Source organism: Bombina bombina, chromosome 2 (genome assembly GCF_027579735.1).
Source record: "Bombina bombina isolate aBomBom1 chromosome 2, aBomBom1.pri, whole genome shotgun sequence".
NCBI classification, from domain to species: domain Eukaryota; kingdom Metazoa; phylum Chordata; class Amphibia; order Anura; family Bombinatoridae; genus Bombina; species Bombina bombina.
The window spans coordinates 1,159,494,218-1,159,509,994 of NC_069500.1; the positions used below are offsets into that span (position 1 = coordinate 1,159,494,218).

The window sequence follows — 15,777 nt, forward strand, 5'->3', positions numbered from 1 at the left end:
GTTTAAACTTAGTTCTTAACGTTTTACAGGGTGTTCCATTTGAACCCCTTCATTCCATTGATATAAAATTGTTATCTTGGAAAGTTCTGTTTTTAATGGCTATTTCCTCGGCTCGAAGAGTCTCTGAGTTATCAGCCTTACATTGTGATTCTCCTTATCTGATTTTTCACTCAGACAAGGTAGTTCTGCGTACTAAACCTGGGTTCTTACCTAAGGTGGTCACTAACAGGAATATCAATCAAGAGATTGTTGTTCCATCCTTGTGTCCAAATCCTTCTTCAAAGAAGGAACGTCTTCTACACAATCTGGATGTAGTTCGTGCCCTCAAGTTCTACTTGCAGGCAACTAAAGATTTTCGCCAAACTTCTTCCCTGTTTGTCGTTTATTCTGGACAGAGGAGAGGTCAAAAAGCTTCTGCTACCTCTCTCTCTTTTTGGCTTCGTAGCATAATACGTTTAGCCTATGAGACTGCTGGTCAGCAGCCTCCTGAAAGAATTACAGCTCACTCCACTAGAGCTGTGGCTTCCACTTGGGCCTTTAAGAATGAGGCCTCTGTTGAACAGATTTGCAAGGCTGCAACTTGGTCTTCGCTTCATACTTTTTCCAAATTTTACAAATTTGACACTTTTGCTTCTTCGGAGGCTATTTTTGGGAGAAAGGTTCTTCAGGCAGTGGTTCCTTCTATATAATGAGCCTGCCTATCCCTCCCGTCATCCGTGTACTTTTGCTTTGGTATTGGTATCCCAGAAGTAATGATGACCCGTGGACTGATCACACATAACAGAAGAAAACATAATTTATGCTTACCTGATAAATTCCTTTCTTCTGTTGTGTGATCAGTCCACGGCCCGCCCTGTTTTAAGGCAGGTAAATATCTTTTAAATTATACTCCAGTCACCACTTCACCCTTGGTTACTCCTTTCTCGTTGATTCTTGGTCGAATGACTGGGACTGACGTAGAGGGGAGGAGCTATATGCAGCTCTGCTGGGTGAATCCTCTTGCATTTCCTGTTGGGGAGGAGTTATATCCCAGAAGTAATGATGACCCGTGGACTGATCACACAACAGAAGAAAGGAATTTATCAGGTAAGCATAAATTATGTTTTTAAGGGTAAAACCCTATTTGGGCCTGAACTAAAGGAAATCATTTCCGACATTACATCAGGACAGGACTGTTAAGATGAGGGCTAAACAGAATAATTTTCTTTTCTTTCAAAACTTTAAAGGTGGACCCTCTACTCCCTCCTCCGCTACAAAGCAGGAGGGGAATTTTGCACAATCCAAGTCAGTCTGGAGACCTAACCAGACCTGGAATAAAGGTAAACAGGCCAAGAAGTCCGTTGCTGCTACCAAGACAGCATGAAGGGGCAGCCCCCACCTGGGACTAGATCTAGTAGGGGGCAGACTTTCTCTCTTCGCTCAGGCTTGGGCAAGGGACGTTCAGGATCCCTGGGCATTAGAAATCGTAACCCAGGGGTATCGACTAGAGTTCAAGGATTTTCTCCCAAGGGGAAGATTTCATCTTTCTCGTTTGTCTGTAGACCAGACAAAAAGAGAGGCGTTCTTACGCTGTGTAGAAGACTTATATACCATGGGTGTAATCTGCCCAGTTTCAAAACTAGAACAGGGGCAGGGGTTTTACTCAAATCTGTTCGTGGTTCCCAAAAAAGAGGGAACCTTCAGACTGATTTTAGATCTCAAATGCCTAAACAAATTTCTCAGAGTCCCATCGTTCATATGGTCTCCATCTTGAACTATTTTACCAATGATCCAGGAGGGTGGACTTAAAGGATGCGTATCTTCACATTCCTATCCACAAAGATCATCACCAGTTTCTCAGGTTCGCCTTCCTGGACAAACACTACCAGTTTGTGGCCCTCCCTTTCGGGTTGGCCACAGCTCCCAGAATCTTCACAAAGGTGCTAGGGTCCCTTCTGTCGGTTCTAAGGCCTCGGGGCATAGCAGTGGCGCCCTATCTGGACGACATTTTGATTCAGGCGTCAACTTACCAGCTAGCCAAATCTCACACGGACATCGTGTTGGCTTTTCTAAGAACTCACGGGTGGAAGGTGAATATACAAAAACGTTCACTAGTTCCACTGACAAGAGTTCCATTCTTAGGAACTCTGATAGACTCGGTAGACCTGAAAATATTTCTGACGGAGGTCAGAAAGTCAAAATTCCTAACTACTTGCCGAGCACTTCAGTCCATTCCTCGGCCATCAGTGGCTCAGTGTATGAAGGTCATTGGATTAATGGTAGCGGCAATGGACATCGTTCCATTTGCTCGCTTACATCTCAGACAACTGCAGCTGTGCATGCTCAGACAGTGGAATGGGGATTATGCGGATTTATCTCCTCAGATAAATCTGTATCTAGAGACCAGAGACTCTTCTTTGGTGGTTGTCACAGGATCATCTGTCCCAGGGAATGTGCTTCCGCAGGCCAGCATGCGTCATAGTGACGACTGACGCCAGCCTCTTGGGCTGGGGTGCAGTCTGGAATTCCCTGAAGGCTCAGGGTGTTTGGACTCAGGAGGAGTCCCTACTACCAATCAATATTCTGGAACTGAGGGCAATATTCAACGCGCTTCAAGCGTGGCCTCAGTTGGCTTTGGCCAAATTCATAAGATTCCAGTCGGACAATATCACGACTGTAGCATATATCAATCATCAAGGGGGAACAAAGAGTTCTCAAGCGATGATAGAGGTTTCCAAGATAATTTGATGGGCGGAGAATCACTCTTGCCATCTATCAGCAATCTATATCCCAGGAGTAGAGAACTGGGAAGCGGATTTTCTGAGTTATCAGACTTTTCATCCGGGGGAGTGGGAGCTCCATCCGGAGGTGTTTGCGGCATTGATTCATCAATGGGGCACACCGGAATTGGATCTGATGGCATCTCGGCAGATTGCCAAACTTCCTTGTTAAGGGTCCAGATCAAGGGATCCCCAAGCAGTACTGATAGATGCTCTAGCAGTACCTTGGTCGTTCAACCTGGCTTATGTGTTTCCTCCTTTTCCTCTCCTACCTCGTCTGATTGCCAGAATCAAACAGGAGAGGGCTTCGGTAATCTTGATAGCGCCTGCGTGGCCACGCAGGACTTGGTATGCAGATCTAGTGGAAATGTCATCTCTGCCACCGTGGAAACTGCCACTGAGACAGGACCTTCTCATCCAAGGTCCGTTCCAACATCCAAATATAAATTCTCTGCAGCTGACTGCCTGGAGATTGAACGATTGATTTTATCTAAGCTGGGATTCTCTGAGTCGGTCATTGATACCTTGATTCAGGCTCGCAAGCCTGTCACTAGGAAAACTTACCATAGGATATGGCGTAAATATCTTTATTGGTGCAAACCCAAGGGCTACTCATGGAGTAGGGTTAGGATTCCTAGGATTTTGTCCTTTCTCCAAGAGGGATTGGAGAATGGATTATCAGCTAGTTCCTTAAAGGGACAAATTTCTGCTTTGTCAATTTTAATTTTACTACACAAGCGTCTGGCGGGTGTCCCAGACTTTCAGTCTTTTTGTCGGGCTTTAGTCAGAATCAAGCCTGTGTTTAAACCTGTTGCTCCGCCATGGAGTTTGAATTTAGTTCTCATTGTTCTTCAAGGGGTTCCGTTTGAACCCATGCATTCCATAGATATTAAGCTTTTATCTTGGAAAGTTTTGTTTTTAGTTGCTATCTTTTCTGCTTGAAGAGTTTCTGAGCTTTCTGCATTACAAAGTGACTCACCTTATCTTATATTCCATTGTGATAAGGTGGTTTTGCGTACTAAACCTGGATTCCTTCCTAAGGTTGTTTCAAATAAGAATATTACTCAGGAAATTGTTGTTCCTTCTTGGTGTCCTAATCCTTCTTCTAAGAAGGAGCGTCTGTTACATAATTTGGACGTGGTTCGGGCCTTGAAATTTTACTTACAAGCGACCAAGGATTTCCGTCTAACATCTTCCCTATTTGTTGTTTATTCTGAAAAGCGTAGGGGTCAAAAAGCTACGGCTACCTCTCTTTCTTTTTAGCTGAAAAGCATCATCCGTTTGGCATACGAGACTGCTGGACAGCAGCCTCCTGAAAAAATTACAGCTCATTCTACTAGAGCGGTGGCTTCCACATGGGCTTTTAAAAACGTTGCTTCTGTTGAACAGATTTGTAAGGCTGCGACTTGGTCCTCACTTAATACTTTTTCCAAATTTTCCAAATTTTATACTTTAGCTTCTTCGGAGGCTATTTTTGGGAGAAAAGTTCTTCAAGCAGTGGTGCCTTCCGTTTAGGTATCTGTCTTGTCCCTCCCGTTCATCCATGTCCTGTTGCTTTGGTATTGTATCCCACAAGTAAGGATGAATCCGTGGACTCGTCGTATCTAGTAGAAGAAAAGGAAATTTATGCTTACCTGATAAATTGATTTCTTCTACGATATAAGTCCACGGCCCTCCCTGTCATTTTAGACAGATTATATTTTTGTTTTCAAATTTCAGTCACCTCTGATCCTTTTTTAGTTTCTCCTTTTTCTTCCTATACCTTCGGTCGAATGACTGGGGGGTGGAGTCAAGGGAGGAGCTATATAGACAGCTCTGCTGTGGTGCTCTTTGCCACTTCCTGTTAGCAGGAGTATAATATCCCACAAGTAAGGATGAATCCGTGGACTCGTCGTATCGTAGAAGAAATCAATTTATCAGGTAAGCATAAATTTCCTTTTCTTCTTAGGCCAATTAGGGACAGTGATACTAGAGTGTGCAACCAATGACTGTGTGGAATATAGCTGTGTCTGCACTTAAACTTTTAACAGTAATTGGAAAGTCCATAACATTCCTAATTAAATTAGAGAAAATTTAACAAAGTAAATAATGAAAATGTTTTGCCAAGTTGTTTTACTACATATAGTTAAAATTCTGTATTAATATCTTATGTCCCTTTAAAGTCTCTTTAGTCTCTTTAAGCTCAACATATTTATGCAAATTGCAAAATGCAGTACTAATGATTTATTTAATAGGTCTGTAATTTGTTAGGCCTTGACGTCTGTTGGAAGCAATTCCAGAACTTAATAAGTTATTTTTCTCTTAGAATCTCTCAGGGAAGAATCACTCATTACATTTTTACAGTAGGAGTAATCCTCTCAGAATTACATTTTAAAGAATCTTACTGTCATCCATTCCATTAGTCCTATCATTTGTGATACCTAACATTCGGCTAGATTACGAGTTTTGCGTTAAGAGCGGCTCGGTGCTAACTTGCAAGTTATTGTCACCGCTCACCTCCCTATAGCGCTGCTATTAGCTATTACAGGTTTGCAAAAAATCCGGCGTTAGCAGGTAATAAGTGAGCGTTGAGCAAAATTGAGCTCCATACCGCACTCCAATACCACCCTAACATAAACCCCGAGTCTAAACACCCCTATTATGAAGCCCCCGACATCGCCAACATCTACATTATACTTATTAACCCCTAATCTGACGCCGCCAACACCTACATTAGTTATTAACTCCTAATCTGCCACCCCCAATGTCGCTGCCACCTACCTACACTTATTAACCTCTAATCTGCCGCCCCCAATTTTGCCACCAACTACATAATTTATTAACCCCTAAACTGCTGCCCCCGACATCGCCGCCACTATACTAAAGCTATTAACCTCTAAACCTAACCCCAAGTCTAACTTGAACACCCACTAACTTTAATATAATTAAAATAAATCTAAATCAAAATTACTATCATTAAAGGGACACTCAAGTCAAAATTAAACTTTAATTATTCATATAGAGCATGCAATTTTAAACAACTTCCCAATTTACTTCCATTAACAAAATGTGCAGTCTTTTTATATTTAAACTTTTTGAATCACCAGCTCCTACTGAGCATGTGCAAGAATTCACAGAATAAGCGTGTATGCATTTGTGATTGGCTGATGGTTGTCACATGGTACGTGTATGCATTTGTCATTGGCTGATGGCTGTCACGGTACAGGGGGAGTGGAAATAGACATAACTTTTTTTAAATTGTCAGAAAAAAAATGTACTACTCATTTGAAGTTCAAACTAAGTGCTATTGCATTGTCTTGTTATCTTGCATTTCTTGATTATGCAAATCTACTGTGTTGACTGGTCCTTTAACTAAATAATTCCTATTTAAAACTAAATACCTATAAAATAAACCCTAAGCTAGCTACAATATAACTAATAGTTACTTTGTAGCTATCTTAGGTTTTATAGTTTTTTTTCACAGCTAAGTTTGTATTTATTTTTACTAGGTAGACTAGTTAGTAAATAGTTATTAACTATTTACTAGCTACCTAGTTAAAATAAATACAAATTTACCTGTAAAATAAAACCTTACCTGTCTTACACTAACACCTAACATTACACTAAAATTAAATAAATTACATTAATAAAATACAATTAACTAAATTGCAAAAAACCAAAACACTAAATTACTCAAAATAAAAAAGATATGATCAAATATTTAAACTAATTACACCTAATCTAATAGCCCTATCAAAATAAAAAAGCCCCCCCAAAATAAAAAAAAACCCTAGCCTAAACTAAACTACCAATAGCCCTTAAAAGGGCCTTTTGCGGGGCATTGCCCCAAAGAAATCGGCTCTTTTACCTGTAAATAAAAATACAAATACCCCCCCAACAGTAAAACCAACCAACCCCCAAGTAAAAACCTATCTAAAAAACCTAAGCTCCCCATTGCCCTGAAAAGGACATTTGTATGGGCTTTGCCTTAAAAAGGCATTTAGCTCTTTTTCAGCCCAAACCCCTAATCTAAAATTAAAACCCACTCAAAAACCCTTAAAAAAAACTAACACTAACCCCCGAAGATCCACTTACAGTTTTTGAAGACCCGACATCCATCCTCAACGAAGCGGCAGAAGTCTTCGTCCAAGCTGGCAGAAGTCTTCATCCAGACGGCATCTTCTATCTTCATCCATCCGGCGTGGAGAGGCTCCATCTTCAAGACAGGCGCGGAGCATCCTCTTCTTCCAACGGCTAACGAAGAATGAAGGTTCCTTTTAAGGGATGTCATCCAAGATGGCGTCCCTTGAATTCCGATTGGCTGATAGAATTCTGATTGGATACAGCCAATAGAATGCAAGCTCAATCCTATTGGCTGATTTTTTTCACCTTTAATTCCGATTGGCTGATAGAATTCTGATTGGATACAGCCAATAGAATGCAAGCTCAATCCTATTGGCTGATTTTTTTCACCTTTAATTCCGATTGGCTGATAGAATTCTATCAGCTAATCAGAATTCAAGGGACGCCATCTTGGATGATGTCCCTTAAAGGAACCTTCATTCTGGAAGAGTCTTCAATTGAAGAGGATGCTCCGTGCCGGATGTCTTGAAGATGGAGCCGCTCCGCGTCAGATGGATAAAGATAGAAGATGCCGTCTGTATGAAGACTTCTGCCGGCTTGGATGAAGACTTCGGCCCATTTGGATGAAGACTTTTGCCGCTTCATTGAGGATGGATGTCCGGTCTTCAAAAACTGTAAGTGGATCTTCGGGGTTAGTGTTAGGTTTTTTTAAGGGTTTATTGGGTGGGTTTTAATTTTAGATTAGGGGTTTGGGCTGAAAAAGAGCTAAATGCTATTCAGGGCAATGGGGAGCTTAGTTTTTTTTTAGATAGGTTTTTATTTGGGGGGTTGGTTGTGTGGGTGGTGGGTTTTACTGTTGGGAGGGGGGTATTTGTATTTTTATTTACAGGTAAAAGAGCTGATTTCTTTGGGGCAATGCCCCGCAAAAGGCCCTTTAAAGGGCTATTGGTAGTTTAGCTTAGGCTAGGGTTTTTTTTATTTTGGGGGTCTTTTATTTTGATAGGGCTATTAGATTAGGTGTAATTATTTTAAATATTTGATAATTTCTTTTTTATTTTGTGTAATTTAGTGTTTGTTTTTGTTGTAATTTAGTTAATTGTATTTAATTAATGTAATTGATTTAATTGTAGTGTAAGGTTAGGTGTTAGTGTAAGACAGGTTAGGTTTTATTTTACAGGTAAATTTGTATTTATTTTAACTAGGTAGTTAGTAAATAGTTAATATCTTTTATTATAGTGGCGGGGATGTCCGGAGCGGCAGATTAGGGGTTAATTATTTTATTTTAGTGTTTGTGATGCGTGAGAGCCTCAGTTTAGGGGTTAATAGGTAGTTTATGGGTGTTAGTGTACTTTTTAGCACTTTAGTTATGAGTTTTATGTTACAGATTTGTAGCGTAAAACTCATAACTACTGACTTTCAGGTGGCGGTACAGATCTTGTAGTTATGGGCAGTACCGCTCACTTTTTGGCCTCCCAGGCAAACTCGTAATACAGGCGCAATGGAAGTCCCATTGAAAAAGGACTTTTTTGAAAGGTGCGGTAGTTATGTTGCGTTACAGCCAGAAAAGTGTACAGTACAGAAATACTTGCAAGACTCGTAATACCAGCGGTAGTGAAAAAGAGCCTTTCACTCTTAACGCAAAACTCGTAATCTAGCCGTTGATTATTTAAACGTATTAACAAGAGCTATGGTTGAGGACTTGGCCCATTAATACTACCTCAACATGGCATATGATGTGTAACATTTAATAGCAACATGTTCAAATTGACACCACCTCATAGGTCATGGGGCGCAGCTGCTTTCTCCAGTTGGGACAACATGAGAAAATCAGGCCCACAACATTTCTAGAAAATCCTTACTTTTCCACCAACATAATGACACTATGATTTAGTGGTATGTTTTTCAACTGTAATCAGAAAATAAAATAGTTTGTTCCTGCAAATAATTTAGTTGTGATTTTTTTTGTTTGTGTATATGTGTATATATATATATATATATATATATGTGTATATATATATATATATATATAGAGAGTGTTTTATGCAGATTAAGCATTTTGATGACAAACCAATATTTAGCTTTCTGTTGCAGTTATACAAGAGTTAGTGCCTTGCTTATGGTTGTGACATTTATGGCACTCAAAGCACAAGCATGAGGGTGACAGACACTTTATGGTTGCATATCTGTTATATTAAGAAGCACAATAAGAATCCCCCTCCTCCTCTCAAAAAAAAGGTCAAAACAAGTTAACATTTCTCAATTAAATTAAAATGTTTTGTTTTATTTCTATAGGGAAAATATTGTTTCTCTTGTTAAGTGTGTTCAGTCCACGGGTCATCCATTACTTATGGGATATATTCTCCTTCCCAACAGGAAGTTGCAAGAGGATCACCCAAGCAGAGCTGCTATATAGCTCCTCCCCTCACATGTCATACCCAGTCATTCTCTTGCAAGTCTCAACAAAGAAGGCGGTCGCGAGAGGAGATAGGAGTTTTTTACCTAATTATTCTTCAATCAAAAGTTTATTATTTTAAATGGCACCAGAGTGTGCTGTTTTTTTCTCTCAGGCAGTATTTAGAAGAAGAATCTGCCTGCGTTTTCTATGATCTTAGCAGACGTAACTAAGATCCACTGGCTGTTCTCGCACATTCTGAGGAGTGGGGTAACTTCAGAAAAGGGAATAGCATGCGGGGTCCCCCGCAAATGAGGTATGTGCAGTAATATTTTCTAGGAATGGAATTGACTAAGAAAACACTGCTGTTACCCATATGATGTAAGTACAGCCTTTAATGCAGTAGTAGCGACTGGTATCAGGCTGATAAATGTATGCGCAGTTGAGTTATTTTCTAGGGACTAGAATTTGACTGAGAAAATACTGTTAATACTGAAATAAATGTATGAGCCTTAACTGCAGTAGAAGCGACTGGTAGCAGGCTTAGTGATAACTTTGCATAACACTGGAAAGTTGTTTTTAAAACGTTTACTGGCATGTTATTCGTTTTGTGAGGTACTTTAGTGATAAATCTTTTTGGGCATGATTTTTTTCCATATGGCTAACGTATATTTCTGCATAGAAACAGTTGTAACAGGTCTCCCACTGTTGTATTATGAGTGGGAGGGGCCTTTTTTAGCGCCTTGTTGCGCAGTTAAAATTCTAGCACAGTCTTCCTGCTTCTTCCTCCTTGATCCAGGACGTCTCCAGAGAGCTCAGGGGTCTTCAAAATTCATTTTTGAGGGAGGTAATCAGTCACAGCAGACCTGTGACAGTGTTTTTGACTGTGATAAAAGCGTTAAATCTTAAATTGATTATCCGTTTTTGGGTATTGAGGGGTTAATCATCCGTTTGCTAGTGGGTGCAATCCTCTGCTAAATTCATACATTTACTGTTAAAATTGTTGGCTATAACTGAATTAGTTCATTGTTATTTCAACTGTGACAGTTTTTTGTGTTTTTAAAAGCGCTGCAGCGTTTTTTATATTGCTTGTAAATTTATTGAAAGATTTTTTCCAAGCTTGCTAGCCTTCATTGCTAGTCTGTTTAAACATGTCTGATACAGATGAATCTACTTGTTCATTATGTTTAAAAGCCAATGTGAAGCCCAATAGAAATATGTGTACCAATTGTATTGATGTTACTTTAAATAAAAGTCAGTCTTTACCGGTAAAGAAATTATCACCAGACAACGAGGAGGAAGTTATGCAGTCTAACTCTCCTTACGTGTCAGTACCTTTGCCTCCCGCTCAGGAGGTGCGTGAGATTGTGGCGCCAAGTACATCAAGGCCCTTACAAATCACTTTGCATGATATGGCTAATGTTATGAAAGAAGTATTATCTAATTTGCCTGAGTTAAGAGGCAAGCGCGATAGCTCTGGGTTAAGGACAGAGCGCGCCGATGACACGAGAGCCATGTCCGATACTGCGTCACAATTTGCAGAACATGAGGACGGAGAGCTTCATTCTGTGGGTGACGGATCTGATCCGGGGAGACCGGATTCAGAAATTTTAAATTTAAGCTTGAGAACCTCCGTGTATTGCTAGGGGAGGTGTTAGCGGCTCTGAATGATTGCGACACGGTTGCAATCCCAGAGAAATTATGTAGGCTGGATAAATACTATGCGGTACCGGTGTGTACTGACGTTTTTCCTATACCTAAAAGGCTTACAGAGATTATTAGCAAGGAGTGGGATAGACCCGGTGTGCCCTTTTCCCCTCCTCCTCCCAATAGACGCCACCACACGAGACTTATGGCAGACGGTCCCTAAGGTGGAGGGAGCAGTTTCTACTTTAGCCAAGCGTACCACTATCCCGGTGGAGGATAGTTGTGCTTTCTCAGATCCAATGGATAAAAAATTAGGTTACCTTAAGAAAATGTTTGTTCAACAAGGTTTTATATTACAGCCCCTTGCATGCATTGCGCCCGTCACTGCTGCAGCAGCATTCTGGTTTGAGTCTCTGGAAGAGGCTATTCGCACAGCACCATTGGATGAGGTTATGAACAAGCTTAAAGCCCTTAAGCTAGCTAATGCATTTGTTTCGGATGCCGTTGTGCATTTAACCAAACTAATGGCTAAGAACTCCGGATTCGCCATCCAGGCGCGCAGAGCGCTATGGCTTAAATCCTGGTCAGCAGATGTGACTTCTAAATCTAAATTGCTTAATATTCCTTTCAAAGGGCAAACCTTATTCGGGCCCGGCTTGACAGAAATTATTGCTGACATTACTGGAGGTAAGGGTCACACCCTTCCTCAGGACAGGGCCAAATCAAAGGCCAAACAGTCTAATTTAGTGCCTTTCGTAATTTCAAGGCAGGAGCAGCATCAACTTCCTCCGCTCCAAAACAGGAATGGACTGCTACTCGTTACAGACAGGGTTGGAAAGGCAACCAGTCCTGGAACAAGGGCAAGCAGGCCAGAAAACCTACTTCTGCCCCTAAGACAGCATGAAGAAAGGGCCCCCTATCCAGAAACGGATCTAGTGGGGGGCAGACTTTCTCTCTTCGCCCAGGCCTGGGCAAGAGATGTCCAGGATCCCTGGGCGTTGGAGATCATATCTCAGGGATACCTTCTGGACTTCAAAACTTCTCCTCCACAAGGGAGATTTCATCTGTCAAGGTTATCAACAAACCTAATAAAGAAAGAGGCATTTCTACAATGTGTACAAGACCTCTTAGTAATGGGAGTGATCCACCCGGTTCCGCGGACGGAACAAGGGCAAGGTTTTTACTCAAATCTGTTTGTGGTTCCCAAAAAAGAGGGAACCTTCAGGCCAATCTTGGACCTGAAGATCTTAAACAAATTCCTAAGGGTTCCATCGTTCAAAATGGAAACTATTCGAACCATCCTACCCATGATCCAAGAGGGTCAGTATATGACCACAGTGGACTTAAAGGATGCCTACCTTCACATACCGATTCACAAAGATCATTATCGGTACCTAAGGTTTGCCTTTCTAGACAGGCATTACCAGTTTGTAGCTCTTCCCTTCGGGTTGGCTATGGCCCCGAGAATTTTTACAAAGGTTCTGGGCTCGCTTCTGGCGGTACTAAGACCGCGAGGAATAGCGGTGGCTCCGTACCTAGACGACATTCTGATACAAGCGTCAAGTTTTCAAAATGCAAAGTCTCATACAGAGATAGTTCTAGCATTTCTGAGGTCGCATGGGTGGAAAGTGAACATGGAAAAGAGTTCTCTGTTACCACTCACAAGGGTTCCCTTTCTAGGGACTCTTATAGATTCTGTAGAGATGAAGATTTACCTGACGGAGTCCAGGTTATCAAAAATCCTAAATGCTTGCCGTGTCCTTCATTCCATTCCAAGCCCATCAGTAGCTCAGTGCATGGAAGTAATCGGCTTAATGGTCGCGGCAATGGACATAGTGCCATTTGCGCGCCTGCATCTCAGACCGCTGCAACTATGCATGCTAAGTCAGTGGAATGGGGATTACTCAGATCTGTCCCCTTTACTAAATCTGGACCAGGAGGCCAGAGATTCTCTTCTCTGGTGGTTGTCACGGGTTCATCTGTCCAAAGGAATGACTTCGCAGACCAGATTGGACGATTGTAACAACAGATGCGAGCCTACTAGGCTGGGGTGCAGTCTGGAACTCCCTGAAGGCTCAGGGATCGTGGACTCAGGAGGAGAAACTCCTCCCAATAAACATTCTGCAATTAAGAGCAATATTCAATGCTCTTCTAGCTTGGCCTCAGTTAGCAACACTGAGGTTCATCAGATTTCAGTCGGACAACATCACGACTGTGGCTTACATCAATCATCAAGGGGGAACCAGGAGTTCCCTAGCGATGTTGGAAGTCTCGAAGATAATTCGCTGGGCAGAGTCTCACTCTTGTCACCTGTCAGCGATCTACATCCCAGGCGTGGAGAACTGGGAGGCGGACTTTCTAAGTCGCCAGACCTTTCATCCGGGGGAGTGGGAACTTCACCCGGAGGTGTTTGCTCAACTGATTCTTCGTTGGGGCGAACCGGAGCTGGATCTCATGGCATCTCGCCAGAACGCCAAGCTTCCTTGTTACGGATCCAGGTCGGGAGCGGTGCTGGTAGATGCACTAGCAGCCCCTTGGGTTTTCAACATGGCTTATGTTTTCCACCATTTCCGTTGCTACCTCGACTGATTGCCAGGATCAAACAGGAGAGAGCATCAGTGATTCTGATAGTGCCTGCGTGGCCACGCAGGACCTGGTATGCAGACCTAGTGGACATGTCGTCCTGTCCACCATGGTCTCTGCCTCTGAGGCAGGACCTTCTAATTCAGGGTCCTTTCAACCATCCAAGCCTAATTTCTCTGAGGCTGACTGCATGGAGATTGAACGCTTGATTCTATCAAAGCGTGGTTTTTCGGAGTCGGTTATTGATACATTAATACAGGCTCGGAAACCTGTTACCAGACAAATTTACCATAAGATATGGCGTAAATATTTATATTGGTGTGAATCCAAGAGTTACTCATGGAGTAAGGTTAGGATTCCTAGGATATTGGCTTTTCTACAAGAAGGTTTAGAAAAGGGTTTATCCGCTAGTTCGTTAAAGGGACAGATTTCTGCTCTGTCTATTCTTTTACACAAACGTCTGGCAGAGAATCCAGACGTCCAGGCTTTTTGTCAGGCTTTGGCTAGGATTAAGCCTGTGTTTAAAACTGTTGCTCCTCCGTGGAGCTTAAACTTGGTTCTTAAAGTTCTTCAGGGTGTTCCGTTTGAACCGCTTCATTCCATTGATATTAAGCTTTTATCTTGGAAAGTTCTGTTTTTGATGGCTATTTCCTCGGCTCGAAGAGTCTCTGAGTTATCTGCCTTACATTGCGATTCTCCTTATCTGATTTTCCATTCAGACAAGGTAGTTCTGCGTACTAAACCTGGGTTTTTGCCCAAGGTAGTTTCTAACAGGAATATCAATCAAGAGATTGTTGTTCCATCATTATGTCCTAATCCTTCTTCAAAGAAGGAACGTCTTTTGCATAATCTGGACGTAGTCCGTGCCCTGAAGTTCTACTTACAGGCAACTAAAGATTTTCGGCAAACTTCTTCTCTGTTTGTCGTTTATTCTGGTCAGAGGAGAGGTCAAAAGGCTTCGGCCACCTCTCTCTCTTTTTGGCTTCGTAGCATAATACGTTTAGCCTATGAGACTGCTGGACAGCAGCCTCCTGAAAGAATTACAGCTCATTCCACTAGAGCTGTGGCTTCCACCTGGGCCTTTAAGAATGAGGCCTCTGTTGAACAGATTTGCAAGGCTGTAACTTGGTCTTCACTTCATACCTTTTCAAAATTTTACAAATTTGACACTTTTGCTTCTTCGGAGGCTGTTTTTGGGAGAAAGGTTCTACAGGCAGTGGTTCCTTCTGTTTAATGTTCCTGCCTTGTCCCTCCCATCATCCATGTACTTTAGCTTTGGTATTGGTATCCCATAAGTAATGGATGACCCATGGACTGAACACACTTAACAAGAGAAAACATAATTTATGCTTACCTGATAAATTTATTTCTCTTGTAGTGTGTTCAGTCCACGGCCCGCCCTGTCTTTTTTTTGAGGCAGTTCTAAATTTTAATTAAAACTCCAGTCACCACTGCACCCTATAGTTTTTCCTTTCTCGTCTTGTTTCGGTCGAATGACTTGATATGACATGTGAGGGGAGGAGCTATATAGCAGCTCTGCTTGGGTGATCCTCTTGCAACTTCCTGTTGGGAAGGAGAATATATCCCATCAGTAATGGATGACCCGTGGACTGAACACACTACAAGAGAAATAAATTTATCGGGTAAGCATAAATTATGTTTTTTTAGTAGTAGTTTAAAAAGTGTTCTATGAAATTTGTTTTAATGTTCAAGCAGTGCATGGTATTCTTATTATAGTTATTTATTTTTAAGATTAAATCCCAGCCATCTAAGAAAGTAAAATCTGTTCAAGATAAAGTGGAGGTATTTTATCCGGAAGATGCTCCTATACAGCCATTATTGAAGTTAGCAAATGAAATAGATAATCAGGTGAGTAATCAGGAATAGCAGGTATATGTGTTTGTAATTAAAAAAATAACTTGAACTTGTATGTTCTATTAACCCCTTAAGGACAAGGCCATTTTTTAATTTCTTTCCCTTAAGGACCAGGGCTATGTTAACATTTCTGTGGTGTTTGTGTTTAGCTATAATTTCCCTCTTACTCGTTTACTTTACCCACACATATTATATACCGTTTTCTCCAACATAGGTGTGTCCGGTCCACGGCGTCATCCTTGTGGGATATTCTCTTCCCCAACAGGAAATGGCAAAGAGCCCAGCAAAGCTGGTCACATGATCCCTCCTAGGCTCCGCCTTCCCCAGTCATTCTCTTTGCCGTTGCACAGGCAACATCTCCACGGAGATGGCTCAGAGTTTTTTGGTGTTTAAATGTAGTTTTTATTCTTCTATCAAGAGTTTGTTATTTTAAAATAGTGCTGGTATGTACTATTTACT

At 41.6% G+C, this 15,777-nt stretch overlaps 1 protein-coding gene across 3 annotated transcripts in view; it reads left to right on the plus strand.

Annotated features, from left to right (window-relative positions):
* CEP44 (centrosomal protein 44) overlaps positions 1 to 15,777 on the plus strand; it is a 245,139-nt gene that overhangs the window by 100,951 nt on the left and 128,411 nt on the right. For 2 of the 3 annotated variants that reach the window (XM_053703837.1, XM_053703838.1), the window contains exon 5: positions 15,196 to 15,312. The exons of the other annotated variant lie outside the window; for it this stretch is intronic. In XM_053703837.1, the coding sequence (XP_053559812.1) occupies positions 15,196 to 15,312 (117 nt within the window). The remainder of the gene's footprint in view (positions 1 to 15,195; positions 15,313 to 15,777) is intronic. 3 annotated transcript variants of the gene reach the window in all.